The 24,199-nt window shown below is 39.8% G+C and overlaps 1 protein-coding gene across 1 annotated transcript in view; it reads right to left on the reverse strand.

Annotated features, from left to right (window-relative positions):
* Positions 1-24,199, reverse strand: part of LOC149309677 (collagen alpha-4(VI) chain-like) — an 87,476-nt gene that overhangs the window by 57,634 nt on the left and 5,643 nt on the right. Inside the window, exons 2-10 of the mRNA XM_089531305.1 lie at positions 22,585-22,670; positions 20,557-21,165; positions 17,078-17,665; positions 15,081-15,686; positions 13,223-13,846; positions 11,714-12,265; positions 9,768-10,325; positions 7,936-8,520; positions 5,052-5,627 (exon numbers count right to left, since the gene is read on the reverse strand). Coding sequence (XP_089387431.1) covers positions 5,052-5,627; positions 7,936-8,520; positions 9,768-10,325; positions 11,714-12,265; positions 13,223-13,846; positions 15,081-15,686; positions 17,078-17,665; positions 20,557-21,165; positions 22,585-22,657 — 4,771 coding nt within the window. The 5' untranslated portion in view covers positions 22,658-22,670. The remainder of the gene's footprint in view (positions 1-5,051; positions 5,628-7,935; positions 8,521-9,767; positions 10,326-11,713; positions 12,266-13,222; positions 13,847-15,080; positions 15,687-17,077; positions 17,666-20,556; positions 21,166-22,584; positions 22,671-24,199) is intronic.

Below are 24,199 nucleotides of genomic sequence, written 5' to 3' on the forward strand. Positions count from 1 at the left end.
AAAACTGCACAGAATGTACCTCTAATGCATGGAAACCCACAAGTACTACAGAAATCAATGTCACTTCCTGCCACTGTTTCCCCCTAACTCTCATGCAATTGCCCATACAATTGAGCATACAGGATAATGTGCTGAGATTCTAGTGACAACACTTGTCCTACTTTCAGCTGCATTGTTGACAGAAAGACTGACATTAATTCCTACTGTGATGATAGAGAAAGCAGGTCAATGGTTGTAAAAAGGCACAAGTTGGGTTTGCATTTCCATAAAAAAAAATAGCCCTTTTGCACTTCCCAAGATTAGCATTTTAACTGAGAGCACCTTGCCTTGACCATCCGTATATGTTGAAGCTTGCACCATGCTTTCTGAGGGTGGGGAGGAGGCACACAGACTATCAGAGGTTTTGCACTTGAGGCAGCAGATTGTAATGCACAAAAGTGCATAAATCTATACTATAATGAAACATTGCTTTTGAAGCAGGTACAGAGGATGCCCATATTTTAATTTGATATGGTTGCTGATATTGCTGTTGTTGTTATGTATCTTCAAGTCAGCTCTGACTTATGCAGTGGTATTGCTCAGGTTGGCGTCACCCGGTGTGGATGGGGGCAAATTGCTTTGTTTTCCTTCCCCTGCCCAGCCAGTCTACTGCTGGGTTAATGTTGTGTGTTGCTGCATTTTAATGTTATAAACTGTATAAATTGTTTGATTGTTTTTAAAATATTTTTATTTTTATATTTATATTTATATTTACATTGAAGGTTTTTGCATGGTTTTAATCTGTATTGTTTTTAAATATAATGATAGACACTTTGAGTCTTATTATTGAGCAAAAGGCAGGCAGGATATAAATTATTATTATTATTATTATTATTATTATTATTATTATTATTAGGAATACGAGTTTGCAACCAAATTAATTAGCAGAAAGGCTGTTTTACATCATGAATACATACCAGGAGTGTAATTGCAGGGAGAGGAGCAAAAGTAGAGCTTAGCCCCCCCCCCCCCCCAATGAAATTTTCCTTCAGTCCCCAAATTTCCAGCATTGCAGTGAGCGAGAAGCTGGAAATCACACACATCTAGAACTCCTACATTTGCTGTGTTTGCATTCCCTTAATAAGTCTGCCTACCCCCCAACACACACACACACACACACACACACACACACTCTCCACCACCACATTTTTGGATGTCTTGGAGTTCAAGATTATATCTCTTAGCCACAGTCCTTCATCCTGTTATACTTCAGCTCTTCTACACAGTATAAATTGATGCCTTGAACGAAACCATTAGCTATCAGACGAAAAAAGAATCCCTAAATGATATGAAGATAATGTATTACATCTTTTGCAGATTATCAACTAACAAGTGGTCTTTTTTTCATTTTGAATATAGATCTAAATGCTTTCATCATGGAAATTTCAGATAAATTTAGTAAAGTTAGGACTGTTTCTGAATAATCATTAAAGGCCAATCTGAAAGGCAGTTAAAGCTGCAATCCTATGTACACTTTCAGCACAGAATTGTGCTATCAGTCACAGACAGAATGTAAGAAAAATTACTTTCTTGCTGTTCAAGTTAGTTGACAAAAATACTGATATGTCAGTTAGGAGAATTTCTAAATATATGTAATTTGTTTCTATGAAAAGAATGTATTTTCTTTAAAAGCTAGGTTGATTGAACAATCTGCTCCCATAATCTGCTTGATACTCCAGAGACCAGGGAAAAGCCACTAGGAGATGCTGTTGTATCATTTTCCTTTTAACAATTTTGTAGCTGTGTGCCTTCAAGTCGTTTCCAACGTATGGACCCTAAGGTGAACCTATCACAGAGTATTCTTGGCAGGATTTGTTCAGGGAAGGTTTGCCATTGCCTTTCCCTGGGGCTGAGAGCATGTGACTTGGCCAAGGTCACCCAGTGGGTTTCATTAGTCCTTGATCTATTTAGATAATACTGCTTCTGGTTGTGTTTTTTGGGAGGGCGAAGATACAGCTGGGTTACACATGTGCTTGTAATAGACTGTATTTATCATGATTGAAACAGCCCAGCTAACAGCAACCAGGATTATGGGAGGGAAAGATGCCTAATCTGAAAACTTTCCAGTTGTTTAGGCATGCCTTGCTGGATCTCTTGACAATTCCACATCTGTTTTACCAAGGCCTATGTAGCCTCCCATTTCCCCTCACTATTCTTGCCTTCCCTAAATAAGTTGGCTTGATTAGGGGAGCCCTAAATCTCACAAGAATACTATGGAAGTACAGCTTGTGGCTTACTATAACCAAAAATTTAAAGGTAATTTTTCCTTCTCATAATATGGATTTCACTCACAGTATGATAAATTCCTAAGAGAGGTTTTTCATGTGCTGCAGAAAAGGTGAAGCACATAATGTCACAAGTGATAGACCAAGGCAGGCCAAAACAACTTTAAAAGATTAACATATTCATTTGGAACTGGTGTAGGCTGCTAGAAGGTTAAATACCTACACTCTGGGCCAAAATCTATGGAAACCAGATAATTTCTTTTCTTTTCAGTGCCCAATACCAAAAGGTCAGTGTGGTATAGTAGTTTTGAGCAAAAGCTTATGACTTTGAAGACCAGGATTTGAATCCCTGCTCAGACATGAAAACCCATTGGGTGACCTTGAGCAAGTCACACACTTTTGCCCTCAGAGGAATGCAAAAGCAAAAAAAAAAAAAAACCCTACTTTTGTCATGCTCTAAATTTGTATAATTAATGGCTCATTTTGATCAGATATTTTGGATTGACATAACCTCATGCCTTCCAACATTTTGCAAATAAATACCAGGGCATGTATGGCCAAATAACATCAGAGAGTGGCCAAGTTATTAATGAGGAAGAACACAAGCTAAGAAAGGCTGCAACAGATTTCTTTTGCCTCAGCCCATTGAGAAGGTCAAGATCTCTCTCCTCATTCCTTGCTGAGTTGTGTCTAAGGCGCAGTACAGACCGCCTGAAAGCAGCAGTCTGCAGGCGCCCATTTTAACTCCAGAGGGATGCCACAGCCGCTAGACTGCGCAACATTCCTCCTGAGTTAAAAGAACCCGGCTTTTCCAGGTTCTTTTCCCGGTGCCTTGGTTATGTCACAAGTGCGCCAATGGTGCACTCGTGATGTAACAGACGCACTGCGACATGTGGTCGCTATGCGTTCATTACGTAAAGATGGTGGCGCCCGTGTGGACAGGACGCCACCATTCCTCTGCCACCAGCACATAGAAGGGCTCGGGCCCGTGTGGTTGGTGTGTGATCCCAAACCCTACTATTGCCACCAGGACATCACATCCTGGCAATGTGTACTGGGCCTAAGTTGCTTCTGCACTTTCAACTCAGTTTGCCGCAAATGAAGTAAACCAGGGACAAAAGAGGAAGGTGGGAGGAAGAAGAGAAATTGGGACATTTTAAAAGATGCTGAAAAAGTGGAATGACAGAGAATTAACTAGGACGGCCCCTGCCAAATCAGGACAGTTGGAGAGTGCCTACTGGATTTGAATTGTTCATTCCCTAGTCAACCTAAACATTGCACTTTATCTGTCCTGGTAGCTTCAGTAAAGTATATGTTGTGATCCTGACCCTCATCATAGACTCAGAAGGGATCTTATGAGTTATCCAGTCTAATTTCTAATTTCTTCAACCACAAACATTCCCAAAGATTTCCCTCTTTAAAGCTCCCAGAAAAGGAACTTCAGAATTTATCATTGGCAGCTTGTTGCTCACTGAATCAGTATTAAAACTTTGCAAGTTTCACTTTCACGTTAGTCTAAATCTATTGTCCTGTGATCTAATACTTCATATCTCAGTGAGTAGAACAATCCGTTATTCCTTCTTGTCATTTAGATGGGAATGGGGAAACCTATGGCCTACATATGTTGTTGAACTCCAGTTCCCATCAGCCTTAGGCTACCGGGGCATTGGATCATAGGAGTTATAGTTTATCAACGTTTGGAAAGCCAAAGATTGCCCTGCCGCTGCTATAGGAAAACACAATACACATTTGATGCGGTGTCACCAATATGCGAATGACACCAAGCTCTATCTCTCCTTCCCATTTGATTCCAAGGAAGCTATCTCTGTATTGAACCAATGTCTGCTGTCAGTACTGGACTGGATGAGGGCAAACAAATTTAAGCTTAATCCAGACAAAACAGAGGTGCTCCTGGTCAGTCATTAGGCAGATCAGGAAATAGGGATTCAGCCTGTGCTAGATGGGGTTACACTCACCCTGAAATCTCAGGCTAGCAGCTTGGGTGTACTCCTGGACTCTACTCTGAGCCTGGATGCCCAGGTCTCAGCACTGGCCAGGAGTGCATTTGTACAGTTAAAACTAGTGCACCACCTGAGCCCATTCCTTAAGATGTCAGATCTGGCTATGGTGAAACATGCCTTGATTACATCCCATTTGGACTACTGCAATGCACTCTACATGGGGCTGCTTCGGACACTATCCAGAAACTGAGTCTATCCTCTTCCAATTGAGTCTATTGTTCTTTCTTTTTACCTATTGCCTTGAATTTTAGCAAGCAATATCATGTTTTCTGATGAGTCCTGTTGTCTCATGGTATGTTTATACCTCTGCCTCATCAATACACTAGCTCAAGTGATTTAATTAAAAGTGATTTAATTAAAAGATTAAAGATTAGACAAGATTGTCTAGTCGTGTCAAACTGTAGGGGGCAGTGCTCATTTCCCAGTCAAGGGAGCCAGTGCTGTCACAGACAACTCCGTGGCCATGTGGACAGCATGACTACACAGAACATTGTTACTTTCCCACCAAACTGGTATCTATTTATCTACTTGCACTTTTACATGCTTTCGAACTGCTAGGTTGGCAGAAGCTGGGACTAGTGATGGGAGCTCACTCCATCATGCAGGGCTAGTCTTGAACTACCAACCTTGCAATTGTCAGTGTCTTACCTGCTGAGCCATTACATCCCATCATTTAAACACCCTTATTATAAATTAACCTTTCATGGATAATGCACAGCATTCCTTTGAGAAAGAAAGTACATTAAAAAAAACACCAGATACTTACCTTGGCTGGGCAGATCCCCAGGGTCACAGATCTCTGTGACAATCTTCCTTTCAATAGTTTGCAGCCCTTCAAAGTTTTCCACCACATACACACGATGGGCATCTCCAGCAATTCGAAGGAGCTCAAAAGAGTTTGGAGTAGCTATTCCTATTGCAAAAACCTGGATCCCATCTTTCCTTAGATCAATGGCTGCCTCATCCACACTGTCATTGGACTTCCCATCAGTAATGACTATGAGGGACTGCAGAACTCCTGTGTTCTTCCGACCCCCATTGGCAGGCTCAAAAAAGCTCCTGACAAATCTCAGGCCCTTACCAATGAAGGTGGTGGTTTTTAACTGGGCAATTTCATCAATCTTCCCCTTTATAGCAATATCATTGTAGAACTCATTGAGGTAAAATTGTTTCTGAGGATCTTTGCTGAACTGGGCAACTCCAATCCGGACTTTGTCCTGAGCAATGATGAAGCTGTCTACAATTTCCTTCATGAATGCCTTCATTGCAGAAAAGTTACGTGCAGATATGCTTCCTGAGCCATCTATCAGAAATACAAGGTCTGCTTCTTGAGTACCACAAGCTGCCAAGAGAAAAATGGAATTTGCTATGAGGACTGAATTCATATATTATTTCCTTGAGATAGCAAGCATGAATTGGTCCTTCAAACGTTCAGGTTAATATTCTAAACAAATATGCTAGGATCTATCCAGAGCTTGGAAATGTTATTTTGAGGACTATAATTCCCTGAATCCCCCAGACAGGATGCCTAGGAAGGCTGTAGAGATTCTGGGAACTGATGTTATGTTCAGAAATTATATATGGATTGGATTGGATTGGATTTCTATGCCTTTTTTTTCCCCCAGGGCTGGGATACAAGGCAGTTTCCAACATAATTTTAAAACATTTTAACCAATAGTCAACAAATCATACATGTTAAAATAAACATTAAATTACTTGTTTTATCAAAATACAAATCTAGATATGATAATGTAGAATCATTGAATCATAGAGTTGGAAGAGACCGCAAGGGCCATCCAGTCCAAACCCCTGCCATGCAGGAAATCTAAATCAAAGCATCCCTGACAGATGGTCATCCAGCCTTTGTTTAAAGACCTCTAAGGAAGGAGACTCCACTACACTCTGAGGGAGTTTGTTCCACTGTCGAACAGCCCTTACTGTCAGGAAGTTCCTCCTAATATTGAGGTGGAATCTCTTTTCCTGTAGCTTGCATCCATTGCTCCAGGTCCTAGTCTCTGGAGCAGCAGAAAACAAGCTTGCTGCCTCCTCAATATGATATCCCTTCAAGCATTTAAACAGGTAGAAGAAGGGTATTGGGGAAAGTTCAAAAGGTCCACAGTGAAAACTTGTTATGTTAGACGTTGCTTGAATCCCAATAAATATATGGTGAGGAGCATAGAGGTTGGCTGAGACAAGTCACTGTTTTCTACCTGAAGGGACAACAAGATCAAAACATCTGCTGTCCAATAGTAGCTCCTGGTTTGCCATCACTCTCTTTTCATTCCCTTATGGCATAGCTTCAGTCAAAAATATTTTGCAGGAAAGGTGATTATCCCTATATTTACTTATCTGTGAGTAAACATTGAACTTACTACGACTTACTTGTACAAGTTTGTGCTGCCTATCTCTCATGGATTTAATAAATCTTTTCTCAGTTATAGCCTTGGCTCTGATATCTATCTGTTTACCAGGATGCTCCAACCAAAGACTCAAAGGGAAGGACTGGGCAACTTGGCAAGTGTGGAGGCCAGTTTTCTTCCCCGAGACTCTTTGGGGGCTTTTGGGGGCTACACAGATTACCAAAATAGGAATGGGCTGGAATCCACTTCTTGTTTTTAAATATGTAGGAGACAGCCTCCATGAATTGATAAATTGTCATTATATTTGCTATGTATTTTTTTATTTACTGCTATGTTCATCGCTATTTTATTTTATTGTTATTGTTTAACACATTGCCGTGTTACATTTGTTTTTTAATTCATGTTTATTGTTATTGCCTTGTATTATCCCGTCTGTTGTAAGTCACCCGGATTCCCACTGATTGGGCGGCATATAAATAAATCCTGTTGTTGTTTTTGTTGTTGTTGTTATTCCAGGATAATCCCATGATTATCACACGAATAAAGATAAATTCTAGTGCTTCTTTTTATTCAGGGAAAAATAAATTGCTAGAATTGCTCTTTATCCATGCAATACTCATGGGATAATTACAACACCGCACAACATCGTGTGACAGTCTTCACGCTATTGCACAATATTGCCAGGAGCACCTTGCGATTCACTCGCCTTTTTTGCCCATTTGATAAAGTCCTAAGTAAGAGCTTGCTCATGTAGTAAAGATGCTAATCTTCTGTTCTGCAAAAACACAGCCAGGCGTCACAGAGGGGAGACGGTTCTCCTGCACCAACTGTTGCCCTTAGGGGGCTTGCTCAGCTTCAACACAGACATAGGAGATTACCATGTGGAGAAAAAGACCCAATACAAGAGTTGGGATTGCAAACTCAAAACCGGATCTTATTGCACATGCAGGTGGCCAGGCAAGTGCAACCTGGCTGCATCCCAGACCCCAGCTGTGCTTATCTAGCTTCTTTTCCAAAACAGCAAGCTCTGGTTTTTGAAAAGCCACTGGATAAGCACAGCTGGGGTCTAGGCTGCAGCCGGGTTGCACTCGCCCAGCTGCTGGCTTGTGTAATAAGATTCGGTTTTGAGTTTGCAGTCCCGAATCTATATCGGGTCTTTTTCTCCATGCAATAATCTCCTTTGGTTCATGTGCATATTGCAGAAGAGGGTCTTGGATTAGTATGGTAACAAAAATATATATTAAGTGTGCCAATAAGCAAAGTATATACCTAACAAAAGGCACACATTACCTGGCTTTGATTCATCACATATAACATGAGTGATGTTTTCATGTAAACTTTCCAGAGCATTGTAACTGGGGCTAAAAAACCACTTTCCATTATCACCCACAATTTCTTCCAGTTCTGTTCGACTGGCACTATCTATCCCAATGGCAATGACCTCAATCCCTTCTTGCTGCACAGCCTGCACTGCTGCTGGAAGATTGGGTCTGTCGGTTGGAGTGGTCGGCTCATCAGTGATAAGCACAATCATCCGTGTGATGCCAAGAAATGATGTGTGGCCACTGTAAGCTGGGTCAAACCTTTCCCTTGCAAAATTCAAAGCTCTTGCTGTAAAAGTAAACCCCCTCGAGAGTGTCAGCTTCTGGATGGCTTCCCTGATTTGCAGTTTTGTGGAATATCGATTCAGTGGGAATTCCTCTTGGGGGACAGTGCTGTAGACAACAACCCCAAATTGAACATGGTCTTTTCCCACTACTGAGTCATTAACAATGGACTCCATGAGCAACTGTATCCCCTTGAACTGCAGTTCCGTAATGTCTCGTGATCCATGCACAACAAAGATGATGTCAGCAACTTCTGTACGTTTGCACTCTGAAATTAAAAGAACACAGCAACAATGTATTAGAAAGATTTCTTCTCTCCCTCTTCTTTTGCCATGCACTTCCAAGCCAACTGCTAACAGTTAAGCAGTTATTTTTTAAAAGTTTTTTTTAAGTTTTTAAAGTAGCAAACAAAGGAAGAGAGACTAGAAAAGAAAGTGATAAAAGTAGGACAGGACTCCTGTATTTTTAACAGAAGGGATGAGGAGGGAAATTTTGCCAATGCAGCTAGTCATGCTGGGTTAAAGAACCTAAATGGGCAAAAAAAACCTCTCTTTTGCAATAGTGGCCCTCCAGGTGTTGGCAGACTGCAACTCCAGTAAACCCTCACTATGCTGGCTAGAGTTAATAGACATTAAAATCCAACAATATCTGGAGGGACACAGTTGCCCACCATTCTATTAAAGACATAGGAGTTCTCTCCTACTCAGTATCTGGTCAAATATCTCCTTATTATCTACAGAGAACCAATAGCTGAGGACACTTAATCCTTCTCTTCCATTAAATTGAAGTACTAAAGGCAGTTTAGAACAATAAAACCATGAAAAGAACACTAAGCATCTGGGCAGATGAAAGAAAATGATATTCAGAACAAGAAGTTTAACTATTACATACTGGCAGGTTAAATTCCTAGGACAAGGTGAAGATAAATTGTGTCTGCAGGGCTGGCCCTATCTTTAGGCTATCATTAGGCAGACTGAGGCAACTAATTTAGATGGAAGATGCTGGGAAGAGGCAGCAATGGCAGCTCCCCTGCTATCCCTCCCAAGCTCCTGGCCATTCCACTTTTCCTAATGATAGATTTGTATGTTACCTCTAAACATGTCTGCAACCTTCAAGAGTGTGGTGAACAGCCCCGTCCCATTGCCAATGGTGAAGTAAATGTTAACTGCCAGATTAACTGGTTTACATGAAATAGAGGGGTAGCACCACCTTGTCCTTTGCCTCCATCATCATAACATCTTGGGAAGGACCTTACTGGTTGAGGAAATGGATGAGAGGGTCTTCTGCCCCAGTCTATACTCAGTTTCACAACTGGCAATGGACAGCATGATTATGTGGCACAATGAACTCTAGTCTTCAGCACCTTGCTAGAGCTTCCCTAATGACAGAATAAGCCCTATAATTGCCTACTAATGGAAGGAAGGATAGACCATGGCAATATGGAAAACAGCAAAAAACGAAGCCAAATTGACTTCCTGAGGCAGAGCATTCCATAGTTTAGGTGGTAATACTTACCTTCTTCAGGATTACAAATTTCAAACAGTATTGGTTTTTCCAAAAACATGAGGGCTTCAACAAAATCCTCAGAAAACACTTTTTCCTGTGTCCCTGCAATCTCTAGAAGCTGGGAGTTGTTCGCTTTCTGTATTCCAATGGCGTAGATGATGACTCCTTTATTCCTAAGTACTCTGGCAGAATTTTTTACTTCATCCTCAGATTCACCATCTGTGACCACTATCAGATACTGCTTTACTCCTGGACGTCCTCCTTTGGACATGTCAAAATAAGGAGATGCAAAGTCTAGAGCTTTCCCCATCTTCCTTCCTTTTTTCATCTGCCTCATTGCAGAGATAGCTTTCCTCAGGTCAGCTTTGTTGTTGTATCTGTTCAATGGGAATTCTTCTTTTGGATCTGAGCTGAACTGGAGCAGTCCAATCTGAACTTTCTCAGCCCCAATATCAGACCTGTTCACAATCAACTCAATGAATTGCTTAATCTGGTCAAATTCTACTTGGTCCATACTTTTGGAAGCATCAATTAGCAAAATAATGTCAGCTTTCAAGTTTTTGCAGGCTGAAAATAAAAAGAAAGAGATGAGAAAGTAAGAAAAAAGGGTGAATATACCAGATAAATATGCTAAATTATAAGTAGTATGACTGTAACTTCCTATGTGTTGTTGAACTACATCTCCAGACATGTCTCATTGTTTTCCACTATTGGCTAGGGCTGATGAGAAGTGGATTGCAATATCCAGAGGACCAGAGACTGACAACCAAGGCAGTAGAGTATGGATCACTATTGCTAGTGGTTCCATTCATTTTTATTAATATTGAAATATGAGCAATAATCCACTCTAAGGTGATTCTTTCCACATAAACAATAGAAATTAATAGGATTTGCCCAGAAACTAGAGTAGTGTTCAGCTTTGCTTTTTTGATTTTCTGAACAAACAAGTTGGATGGCACCTTTTATATCATGGCAATTATTTCTAAAGAATTAAACTAGCATCCAACTAGCATCATGCTTTCTATTAACAAGTCTCTGTCAAATAAAGATCGCATTAGTTTTGGTTGCCTAGCAGAACAATTGATCATTGCACACTACCAGTAATGTCTAAACATTAGGTCCATTTCAAAACGGAAGGAGAAACTCCGGCCCACAGCACTTAATATGTACAGTCTTTAAGGGAAAAAAGATACATATAATTATAACTCTGATGCAGTATGAAAACAATTTCTTTTATTTGCAAGCAGAAATCTGGATGAGTGTCCCATCTCAGTCTCCCATGTCAACCTTTGGAAAGATACAATGCCCTCAACTACAAGGACTTGTAATTTAATATTGTAATTAATAATATAAGGTGTTGCATATTATATTTATCTGTTCCAAAGGACTTGTAAGTGCTTTATTATATACAGTGTGCCCATTCTTTATGCAGGCAATCCGTTCTGGACTCCCTTGCGTCAAGCGAATTCTGCCTATGCTCGAGCCCTATTTAAATGAATGGGGTTTGTTCACACGGCGTCATGGAGGCACACACACACCACAAGTACATGCTCCATTGTTCCCTATGGAATGCACCGCCCCTTCTCCCAGCACAGTTTTCAGCGTATGCTGAAAGTCGCGTAAAGCGCACCCGCGTATGACGCGGTCGCACTGTATTATGGGATCTATTGTGTTGGTTTGTGGTCCTTAAAACTTTTAATTGAAAAGTGTTTTAAGGTTTTAAAGATTTTTAATTTTAAAAAAATATTCCAGTTTTCCTAGTCTGTATTTCAAAATCATGCATACTTTTTGCGACAGAGATTGAACCAATTTTTAGAAAACTACCAGTCTCCCTCATGATAATTTAACAATCTATTCATCCATATCACTCTTATTGGACATAGAGAAACGTCAGCTCAGCCAAAATGACCAGTAGCACAATGAACCAATCCAAATGTTCACAGACATTCACTTACCCTCAGGAGAGCAGATATCTCTCGCAATGTCATGTTTGATAAGCTTTAGAGAATCAAAATCATTCACAAAGAACATCCTGTCCTTGGTCCCAGCGATATCTTCCAACTCCTTTTCGATTGCACCCTTGACACCAATGGCATAGATCACAATCCCTCCCTCTCGCAGCTCTTCTGCTGCTTTGGTGACTTGGTCTTGGGATTCTCCATCTGTAATGATGATGAGGAACTGGGGAACATGCTCCCGGGCTGCTTTTTTAAACAGACTCTGCATGTATGTTAAAGCATCACCTGTTCTGGTGCCACCACCTATCTGTATAATCACCTTGATGGCTTCTTTTAATTGTGCCACAGTGTTGTACTGGTTAATTTCAAACTCCGTTTGGGGATTGCTTCCATACTGAACCACCCCAAAACGAACTCTGTCAGTGCCAACTTGGAACATATTGATCAGCTCATTCATAAAGACTTTCATGTCATGGAAATCATCAGGGTAGATGCTGCCTGACCCATCAATCAGGAAATAAATGTCTGCCTCCTCAGTTTCTTCACATCCTACAAAAATGAGAAGCAAGAAACGGGAAATAAGAATGACCACCCATCTCATGCGACAATCAAGAAATGCTCGGTTCCAACAAACTGAAATCAAGTGTTGCAGAATGTTCCACAAAAATTTAATTGCCCAGAACAAAATCAAACAATAGGAAACACATATCAGACAGTTATCTAGCAAGTGAAATGTAACATTGTGTATGTATCACAGCTTCAAGATATTGTTAGGTATGGGGAGCAAGATTAAATAAATAAAATGAAATAATACACTCTACTATTTCTCACACCAAATAAGGCAGCCTAGCAAGATCAGGCAAATATGCAGGTGGACCTATCCATTTGATCTGCTATAATTGATCCTAAAGAACACCCCCACTTCCGACTCAATAGTATGGGAACAGACAACGATTGGATATTTTAATGATTGGTAGCAGTATTGCTGACTGTTTTATTGTTTGTATTTTTAGATGACATTGTATTAGCATTTTGTATTGTTGAAGTTTTTGCTTTAATCCCGCCTCGATCCGCAGAGAGAGGCAGGAAATATAAATAAAATTATTATTTATTATTATTATTATTATTATTATTATTATTATTGGAGGCAGTTTTCTGGCCCTGAAAACTTTGGATGCCAAATGGACTGCCAATAATGCCAAATGCTAAACAGAAAGGGATATAAAGCTACTTCTGGGTTTGAAAAATGTGTATATTTTGATGTTAAACTGTGCAGGAGGAACTTTAAACAATTAAAAAGGTGAACTATTGCTCCTAAAGCAGGGGTGGCAAGGTGCAGCCCACAGACCTTATGCAGCCCCTGGGCCTCACTTTTGTGAAACTGAGAGCATATGATTTGCCCAAGGTCACTGTGGGTTTCATGGGCAAGCAGGCAATCCATCCCTGGTCTCAAGAGTCATAGTCCTGGACAGGATCTGGGGACCGATCATCACACTGTTTCCTTACCATCCTTCACAATTCGGGAACGCACTGGAACTGCAAATGTTTGAGAAATAATCTCGTTACAAAGCCGTTTCTTTATAATCCATTCAAGGTTTGATAGCTGCAAAAAAGATTCCAGGTTAGTGACATGTTTTCTCGGAGGATGAGATGCAATTTTGTACAGCTGGCCACTTGTTGAGGCATTTTGGATGCCCACAGCATACACAGTGACACCTCTGCGTCGGAGCTTGGAAGCAGGTCCCGTGAAATTATCTAGTGACTGGCCATCAGTGATCACCACAGCCAGCTGCTGCACTCCTTGGCCTTTTCTGCTCCCCATTTTCTTGATGAAAACCTTTTCCCGTAGGAAGTCTATGGCTGCACCAGTGTAGGTTTGTCCACCACGGTATGGCAGCTTGGTCAGATAGTTCAGAACCTCTGACTTCTCTTCAAATGTATCCAGGCTAAACTCCAATCTTGGTTTATCACTGTAAAGAACCAAGGCAACCCGTACATTATCTGGGCCAATATCCAGGGCACTGATAATCTTGAGCAGAAAAGTCCTAATCAGATGAAAATTCGTGTGGCCAATTCTACTAGATTCATCCACAAGAAATACAATGTCTGCCACAGAAGCACTGGAGCAAACTGTGAATGAGAAAGAAAGTAAAAGTTAAAAATATTACAGTATGTTATGTACATGCAAGAAATATCAAATGCTTAACTGTGAGGACATATTACACTCAAAGGAACTTATTCTCATTCAAGTGGTGTTTAGGACAGTGGCTTAAATCCTTAAATACTCAAGGAGGGCCAGCTATTCCACAACAGTAGCAAAAGATTGACAACGGAGGAGAGAAAAGAGCAACTTTCTGTAGTGCTGAAGGCAGGATAAGGAATAAGGGAATCTCCAGATGCTATTGTATCTCACCTTCTATCAACTCTCACTGCTGACAATGCAGCTAGGACTGATGGGAACTGCAGCCCAATATCTGGATGGATACATACCGCCCCCCAAACTTGGTCTGTGAGCAGTGGGGCTTTGGGAGAATGGTGAAAAAGTAGAGAATAACTTCTGTTGAGGACAAGTTATACAAATTCCTTACAATGAAGCATGTGAAAATTTAGTTAGCCTGAAAGGCTAGAGTCCTCTAGTGGACATTTGTTGTTTGGCAACTCAGTCCCTTCGTCTGGATCATTCTCAAAGTATTTTCATGGGTCTGTTAACACTTAGCTGAGCATCTTCTGCTCAAAGGTACTGTTGGAATGGCACACCTATTGTTTTAAACATCCAAGAATGAATATGGTGGGGAAATAATACTGATCACAGCCCCCTGAAGTGTGTTCACCTTGTGTTTGTCAGTACAGATCGCCTTATCTGAAAATTAAGGAAAAAACATGATAGACAAGAAGCAAATACAATTGCTGCATGTAAATAAAATGTGAATTGCTTCTAAGCTATACTCCAAGACACTAAAGAGAAATTCAAATGTGCACAGTTTTAGCATTATACTCAGAATAGCCATATAACCAGCTTGAATCAACACATGGAATTTAGCCTGTGCATAATGTGCAAATTCTCCCTACAATGTAGGCCATATAATCAGTGTAACTACAGCCAGACCACAATGCCTTGGTCTTTGTAAAGCTTTGCTTTATTGTATCCCAGTTTTACTATAGCTCTTTTAAGAATCAATGGCATTATATTTCAAGGGACTAAATAAATTAGGGGAAATGCTCACTGTTGCAGGGAGGGGTGCTCAGTGAAATCATGGAGAACCATGGCACTGCCACAACAGCAACAAATTTGCAGGAGAATGAATTCATTATTCTCCTCCCTATAATGTACTGTAATGGCTTCTCTTTCATGACATAACTGTACCTGCAGGCACTTCTGCATCTACCGCAACATCGTACTGCTGCTGAACTGATACTTCAAAAATATCAAGTATGTCCTTGTGAAGCTGATTGAGGTTCTGTGTATCATTGATCTGGTAAACCAAGGACGAAGTAGACATTGTTTCCATTTCTTCCAGGTCGGAATTTAAGATGCCAACTGTTACAACTTTTACTCCTCTTTCTTTCAGCACTTTAGCAGCTTCCTTGACATCATCCTCAGATTTAGCTGAAATGACCACCACTGAAAACTGTGGTGTTCCTTGCTTTAATCGACTTCCAGCTTCTTCAATAAAATAGGTTTCTTGCAGAAACTTCAGGGCATCCCCAGTTTGCAGAGGGCCTCCCCTGAATGTGATATTGCTCCGGATGTGGTTAAGAACATCTTCTTTAGTCTCATACGTGTTCAGCAAAAATTCTACTTGCCCTTTCTCACTGTATTGAGCAAAACCAATCTGGTATTTGTCTTTGCCAACATCTAGTTTTTCCACAATCTGGGCAATAAATTTTTTTACTTCTTCAGAATTTGAGGATCCCATTGTTTCAGAAGAATCCATAAGGAAAACGATGTCAGCATAGTGCTTTGTAAAAGCTAGAGGAAAAGATAAGGATTTTTTTAAAATGTTAATATGGAATAGAGGCCATTTTTATGATTACAATTTGAAGTTATTTTATCAGTTACTACAACCATTATGACTGTATGCTTATCTGCTGGGGATGCTTTGATTTGGATTTCCTGCATGGCAGGGGGTTGGACTGGATGGCCCGTGTGATCTCTTCCAACTCTATGATTCTATGATTCTATGATCCTACGGTTAAATTATTACTATAAAATATAGTACAATGTGCGTTTGTACACATTATGTTATTGCCAGTGTGCAAAACCCAGATTACTTGTATGTTCACTTTACATTTCAGAAAATGTGACTGTAAGCTCTATGTCTATGAAGAGAATAGCTCTTTAGCTAGAATAAATAATACCTAAGAATAGTTTTAATAATTTTCTTCCCCCTGCAATAAAGACTTCAAAGGTCATAGTTTTCAAAATCTATTCACAATTCAGGACTGCTCTGTGCAAAATGTGCATATGGTTGTTTTGCACAGAAAACAGCATTTTCTGTGCAGTTTCCTGTACAGAAAAAGCTGTTTTCAGTGAAAATCAGCCACATGTGAATTTTGCATGGGATGTCCCCAACTGCAGCACTTTCTGTGCAAGAAGCAGCTTTTTCTGTGCAGTAAACAAATATTCCACAGTATTCCTCTTTCTGCCCAGAAAAAGCTGTTTTCTTCATGGAAAATGCAGTTTTTCATTGCAAATGTGTGAATTTCGTGTATAAATCCTGAATTGAGAAGATTTTCATCAGGCAAAGAATCTTCTTGTCAGGGTTTTGCAACACCTAAACATCATGTTCTTTTAATCATTTATTAAAAAAAATATTTCTGAATATTCTTTCCATCTCTACTCTAGAATGCATATTTATGAAACTGTCTAAACAAAACTTGGCACGTAGACTTAAACTGACATCTCTAATATTTAAAGCAAATTTGAGACTAGTTGGAAAACTCTGGTTTTTTTCATAAAATTGCTGGGTTTCATCCAGTTTGGATGGAACTTTGTAGGTTCGACTACTCAAACTTTTCTTTAATTCAAAGTGTAAGTGAAATTAACATAAAACCAAGCAATGCCAAATAAATTTCTTAGTATTAAATAAAGTGAAGTTGTAGCCCTCATTTCAGTGTTTCTTGTCCAAAACATTCAGGTTTCCAAATATCTTATAACTGTGTCTCTGAAATTGTTTCCAAGTATTATTTCCAAGATCTCTTCAGTCTTCTACATTATGTGTAATGTCACGGGACTCACTATAGTTAATGCAATGTGACTCAAAAAGTTTGGAAATCACACTCTTGATCACAGTGAACACCAAAAAAGCAATGAAGCTCTTCCTGACATTTTACATCATCACAAAACACAAGTTCACTCACCTTTAATCTGGCTCTCTACTGCAAAACACACCATTTGGAGAAGACTGTTAGTGATGTCTTCGAGGATATCAAAACTATCAATACTAAACAGAAACTTATTAAAAGGCCTGCTAGCAATTTCCTTAAGTTCAGCAGTGTATTGGACATTAATTCCTACCACATAAACTGAGATTCCTCTTGTCCTCAGTTTGCTTGCTGGAATCTTGACATCATCATTAGATTCTCCATCTGTGAGTAGAATGACTACTTGTGGGACGTTTTCTTGTGCTCTGCTCCCAGCAGTTTCAGTGAAATATTCTTCCATGATAGAATTCAAGGCAGCCCCAGTGTAAGTGCTTCCACTTCGGAAAGGCAAATTCTGTATTTGCTCCAGAATGTCATTTTTCAGTGAATATTGGTTTAATAGAAACTCTACAAAGGTCTCATCATTATATTGGGCCAGCCCAATTCTAATCTGGTCCTGGCTGACATGAAGGTTAGAAACCAGAGTGTACAAGAAGTTTTTCACTTTCTGAAAATTCTCCAAACCAATGCTGGCTGAACTGTCCACCAAAAATACAATGTCGGCAAGAATGGCTTTTCGGCATGCTAAATGACAAAGAGATTTTTTTTTAAAAGGAAAAGAAAGATTTGGTTAGTCTTTTAGTATTATGTGATTTCTAGTTTCTCCAAGCTCAAGCATATTCCAATAGCTCCTTAAACATTTCTCCCACAGATAAATTTAGTTATGATGGCAGAAGAGGTTGTTACCTATGTTTAGACCAAACCCAGCACCAGGAACCTAGTTCTGAATTATAGCATGGGAAAGCTACTTTGTGGGGCCTAATTCCAATTGTTAGGGATGGGGAAAAGATCCATAAATATTTTTAAATAGTCAAAACTTCAAGTATAAAGAAACTCTCATGAGGTGCATTCTGGAAAAGTGGGAGTCTTTGCAGATCAGGAATGGGCAAAAAAAGTGCATGCTTTTGAGAAGAAAATGCTGCTTTCTGTGCAGGAAATGTATTTTTCTGCACAAAAAAAGATGCAGTTTTTTCACAGAAAAAGTCTTGAACTGTGAATAATTTTTGCAAACTGTCAAGTTTTCTATTATGACTTCCTTACAGTAAGGAGAAAAAGAGTAAAATTATTCATCCTTGCCTGCAGGAATGAAATTTATGATGGTTTACATCCCTATTGTTTGTTTCAACTAAAATACAGCCATGTAGTCTTCAGATGTAGCCACTCGTCAGAAATAAAGCAGTTTGACACCACTTTAACTGTCATGACTCAATCCTGTGGAATCCCAGGATTAATAGTTTGGTGAGGTTTTCAACTTGAACTGTCAGGCCAAACTACAAATCCCAAGATTCCACAGGATGGTGTTATGGCAGTTAAAGTGGTGTCAAACTGCTTTATTTCTGCCATGTGGATACACCCTGAGTCAAAAAAACTTAACATAAGTATTGACTCACTGATTCAATGGATCGACCCTAGTTTAGACTAACAATTAGAACTGGTTCTTGTGCTACAATTCCCAGAAACCCTCAACCAACATGACATGCTGACTACAAGATTCTAGGAACTGTAGTCCAACAGTAACTTTTCCAAGGTTTGAGGTAAATTATATTAACCATGCTAAACACACAGTAGAGTACAAGATTTGGCTGAAAGAGAAGACTGAACACTAAGACTGAACACTAGACATATTGTGGCATGCAAGGTTAGACATTTCCACTGCTTTTTGCATTCTCAGACAGGCAACAAAAACAAAACATTTATCAAGCTGTCATACGCAACTGGTAAACTGAGTGGTTCTTCAGCCTGATGGATCACAACTTGTACAGCTGGCAGGCCTGATACAGATCTTGAACAGTTTATTAAAACTCACATTAAAATACATATTCCATGAGCCTATTCCAATACAACCTCTCCACATCCCTGGCTTGATGGAAATAATTTTGAAATGCCACTGGTGGGAAGTCTGGGAAGAGTGATGGTTGTTTAAAGGAAGACATGTGAACAGGGGCAGCAAGCATCAATGTAGTACACTGCTTATGAATATTTCTGAATATCTACACAGAGATTGCTTTCACATAAATAGATCCACAAACATTTCCCTGTCAGACTAAGTCAAAAATCCATCTCCAGAAAGAAAAGCCTTGTGGTAAAATTAACAGTCTTTCCAAACGTGAAAAAGGTAACACATTGGGCCCTTGGTTTCCACTGGGGGTTGGTTCCACTGGGGCTTGGATCCAGGACACACACACACGGGTACCAAAATCTAATTAAAAGCTCAAATCTCATTAAATGCAATGGCATAGTAAAATGGTGTCCCTTATAGAAAATGACAAAATCAAGGTTTGCTTTTTGGAATTTCTATATATTTTTTAAATATTTTCAAACCATGGATGGTTAAATCCATGAATACAGAGAGCTGACTGTAATAAAATAAGACCCTTTTCTCATATAATGTTTGGGTTTTGGTTTTGTATTTGCTCATTTCCAAATGAGCTTTCCCAAAAAGAATTCAAAGAAATGTTGGTTTTTCTTCTCACACACATCATTTTTGCCCTCAACTTAGTTATGAGGTGGCTAAGAGGTGTGCATAAACGTCCTGTCTTCCATTATGTCTATAGTGGCCTACAGACCTCTGGCTTTCCATGTTTTTGTAAAATCCCAGGAAAAGACAACATCTCATGGGCTTTTTCCTGGTCAAGTCAACTAGGGAAGCCTCAGAGTGAGGGGGAAATGGGGAGCAGAAACAGGAAGACCCATCCCAAGCCAGCTACCTTGCAACAGTAAGATCTCAAAATCATCACCCAAATGAACTGTGCTCGAGAATGAGGCAGAAAAATGGAAGCCTCTCTTGTGATGGAAGAACATTTGTGGAAGGTAAACAGTACTGGTTACAGGAGCTTATTGCTTGGCTATTAAAACCAGTTTACCTCTAACTTGCTTAAAGCTTAATTTGGGTGGCTTCCTGATCTTATCAGAAGGTTTTTGCTGCCGAATTTGCCACCTGAATACAGTCCAGATCCATTCCTGCTTCCAGGAATGCTCCGCCAGCCATTTTCTTAAGTCAGAAAACTACTGGATTTGAAAAGAGCAGCACAGAGTGCTCCTGGAAGCAAGGATGGACGCAGGCCGTATTCGGGCAGCAAAAAACTTCTGATAAGATCAGAATGCTACCCACATTAAGTTTTAAACCAGATAGAGGTAAGCCAGTTTTAATAGCCAAGCAATAAGCTCCACAGTGTTATAGAATCGTAGAGTTGAAAGAGACCACAAGGGCCATCCAATCCAACCCCTGAATGAAAATGCCCTTATTAGTTCAGGACATCTTATATCGGCTTCTATGCAAGAGATTCCTTTCTCTGGCTATGAGATTGGTGACTGAAAAGGTACTGAAGAATTCCATAGCCTCAAATACTGAAAGGGGATTACAAGAAGTAGGCAAACTCAACTGTACACACACAAGAACACACTTGTAGATTTACCTGGAGAAACCTGGGTGATCTGTCGAGACGCTTCCTCTACAGTAGTGCATATCACCTGAAGTATATTTTGGGAGATACCTTGTAGGCCAGCAAACTCTTCCACACTGTAAACATGCATTTCATCTGGGTCACTAGCAATTTCTTGAAGCTCAGACAAAACAGCATCTTTGATGCCTACAGCATAAAGCGTGATTCCTGCACTCTTGACCTCCTCTGCTGGCTCATGAATACTATCTTGAGCTTGCCCATCTGTTATCACAACAGCAATTTGAGGGACGCCTTCATGGTGTCGACTTCCAGCTTTTTCCCTGAACTGGTTGTCCAGCATGAACTTCAAACTCTTGCCAGTTTTGGTGCCTCCTCCTTTGTAGTGCAGATTCTTTATCTTTTCTAAGATGTCCTCTTTGCGCCAGAATGTGTTCAAGAAGAACTCATTCTGGGGCACATCACTGTACTGTATTAGCCCAATCCGGATTTTATCTTCTCCAACATCAAAACTGTCAACTAGGGTGTACAGGAAATCTTGTATAATTTTGAAGTTTTTCGTTCCTATGCTCCAGGATCCATCCACCAGGAACACAAGGTCTGCAATGGAAGCTTCTCTACAAACTGAAGAAACACAATACAACATTCTTCTATGTTTCCAAAGCATTAATTGGGTTCAGGACACAAGAAAGAGAGAAAACATATGAAACTTGTTTTTAGTAATTGCGATATTATCTCAGTGACCACTGACTCAGTGTCTTTTGCAAAGATTTAATTACTTGCATGAAAGATAAGTTTATAAAGGTCTGATGGCAGAGATAACTAAATTGATAACCTCAATGATCAGGAGAAGTATACTTCTGAATACTAAGAACTAGGGATGGTAAACATAAAAAAAAACTGTTACCGTCACTCCTGTGTATGGTCTTCTTCGGAGCTGAGAAAAAATACTTTTTTGAAACTCCAAATTCTGGAATCCATCAGCCTGAATGGCAATTGGCCACACTAGGGAATTGTAATCCAAAAAAAGTATTTTTTTTTCCTGAGCTGTAGTCTAATTGGGAAGATAAGACTAGTAACATACAAATCGGTTGCAGGACCAGATAAATTCCAGCAGAATGCTTATGTTCATTACTTAATTATAACTGGTAGAAATTTGAATGACAAAGTCCACTCAGAGTTCACAGTTAGTCATCATTTTTTCTCTCAGCACTAGTCTCACCAACTTCTAAGTATTTAACCAGCACTTGCATAGTTTTGTTGAGTCCTGTAATTAATTCTCCTTTATTGTTAAAAAGCAGGAAAATATTATGTAAGGTGTAGTACACAACTTTAGGTCTCCAGATAATTAGACTAGAACTCCCATCCTTCCTTGTGAATGTTGGCAGGGTATCAGGAGAGGTAAACTTTAACCACTTTTGATCCCCCAAGTGGAAATCCACTGATCTATAGAAAATTTATTTTAATTTGTATAACAGAGCTACAAGATTTATGAGCAGTAAAAAAGCAGACAGCCTCTATTAAAATACAGGCCTTCTGTCATTTTAAAAAATATATTTCGGCAAAACTCCAGTGTTTTTAACAGTCTTCTGGGAGCAGATTCAATAGCTGAGGACTGTTCTGGCATGGAATGTAGGGGCAGAAGGCAAATGTAAAGATACCTGACTTATTTGGGGAGGAAAGAAGTAGTATTCTGATCTAAAAGAAGAACCAATATCCCACTTACAGGAGAGGGTGGGATGCATTCATTTCCAGTAACAGCTGGTGGTTTCCATGTCAAGCTACTCTTGTTGAGATAGAATTGAGTATCTTATACATGTTTATGTGTCTTCAGTTCACCTTCTCATTTATGGGGACCCCATGAAATTCATTTTGTATAGGTCCTTTAAGTTTTAAATTAAAATCCAGAGCAGATTTACTACCATGTGCTGGCACAGAGACTACCAGCTGTCACTGCTCAGCCATTACTATTTCCAATCAAAGATAACAGGAATCTTGTAATTGGTTGCACTGGGTTACAAAGACATATGGATATTACATTACCAGTAGTGTGAGCACTGCTGGAGGACAAAGTGGTCAAGCACAGAAGAATGAAAAGCTGGTTCCAATTATCCATCCTGGGAGCATTCCTGGGAAGATAAAGAATACCCATTATTTACACCAAAAAAAAGTGTTGCCTTTATCATTTTGTGCTATAGATTGTACTCTGAATGACTTATCAAGTGTCTCCTCAACATTGTGAACTGGCTTTTCCACCTTCCCCATCTGCCAAAGGAGAAATGTCAGCCTTCTTGTGCAAAGAGGCTCATATTTCTCCCTTGTTAGGTGGGATGGGAGGGTGAGGAAAAAAGAAAAGAAAGTTTTTTAAGAGACGGTTTGTTCTGGAATAGGGATGGGGAGGGAGGGGACGAGGAAGGGGTCACTGACACCACATGACTGCCCAGTACTGGAACTGTTACCCGAGCAATTTATCACACTTGAGTATAAGTGATATAGCAGCATGTTTGGGAGCTTATTGACAAGTGTTCCCATTAATGCAAAGGGATGCTCTAACAGCAAAGCAGCAACAGAACGGCCACAATGTTGTGCAATAAGTATTGCCAAAGTGCTATTCTCTATCTTTAATAGCAGATTTAAATAGTTGTGTTATCAACTGAATTTTAAAGGAGCTATCCAAGGTACTGAACACTGATCCCCAAAATGGATGAGCATATTACATAGTTTTCTTAATGGTCAGAGTAAAATTCTGACCAAATTTGCCATTCACTGACATGGAGCCATGCAAGACATTTCCAGTATGATTTCATGCTGCAGAAACATTGAGACTGAATAATAACTCTTTTCACTATGCACCAGTAAGACATAGTATTAAAGTTTGTCACAAATCATAGTTTGTGAAAGACCAGTGATCTAGGATACCAAACCTTGGTTTGAGGCTAGCCAGGAAACCACTATTTGTGCTGACAAACCACAGTTATGGCCATTCCGTCTCAAAAAGTTGCTGTACCAGTAAAATAGAAGTGGACTTATGAGACTGTATGCTAAGACAGAAAAAGGAAGGCAAATGAATGGCTCTAAAACATGGCTAGATGGCTGAAAGCTCAAACTAGATGACTAGATGGCTGGAAGCATAGGTGCTTTAACTATGGTTATTCCATAACATGGTTTAGCATACTGTCTGAGCTAAGCCACTGTAAGCAGCTAGCAGAACTGTAAGGAGCTGCTTTTAGCCTTTGGGCAATGACAGGCCATCTGGGGAACATCAATATTTATGGCAAGTATCTACACCAATTCATAACAAGGAATCAGCAGTCTCTGAATTAATCATGACAAATAAAACCTTGCAAACAAAGCAAACATAGTTTATGAGAAACCCAATGATTAGAACCTACCTCCAAAATATAAATTGTTTATTAAGGCTTTATAGTCCACAACTGTAGAGATCACTGGAATTACCATACAAACAAACTGAATTTATGCATTTCAGGTGCTCCTCTGATTTGACCTTCTGAAATAATTTGTTGCTGATCTGCACTCAGTTTTTCTTTTCTTCATGGAAACCGAACAGAGAAGCCAGTTCCAAAGAAGAAAGCGTCAAGGAAAGGTTAGCCCTTGACTGATAACTCTTAAAGGAATTGCTCAACAGCTGCAATGCCTC

Source organism: Sceloporus occidentalis, unplaced genomic scaffold, assembly GCF_023333645.1.
Source record: "Sceloporus occidentalis isolate IW3139 unplaced genomic scaffold, rSceOcc1.0.p SCAF_7, whole genome shotgun sequence".
Classification (NCBI taxonomy): domain Eukaryota; kingdom Metazoa; phylum Chordata; class Lepidosauria; order Squamata; family Phrynosomatidae; genus Sceloporus; species Sceloporus occidentalis.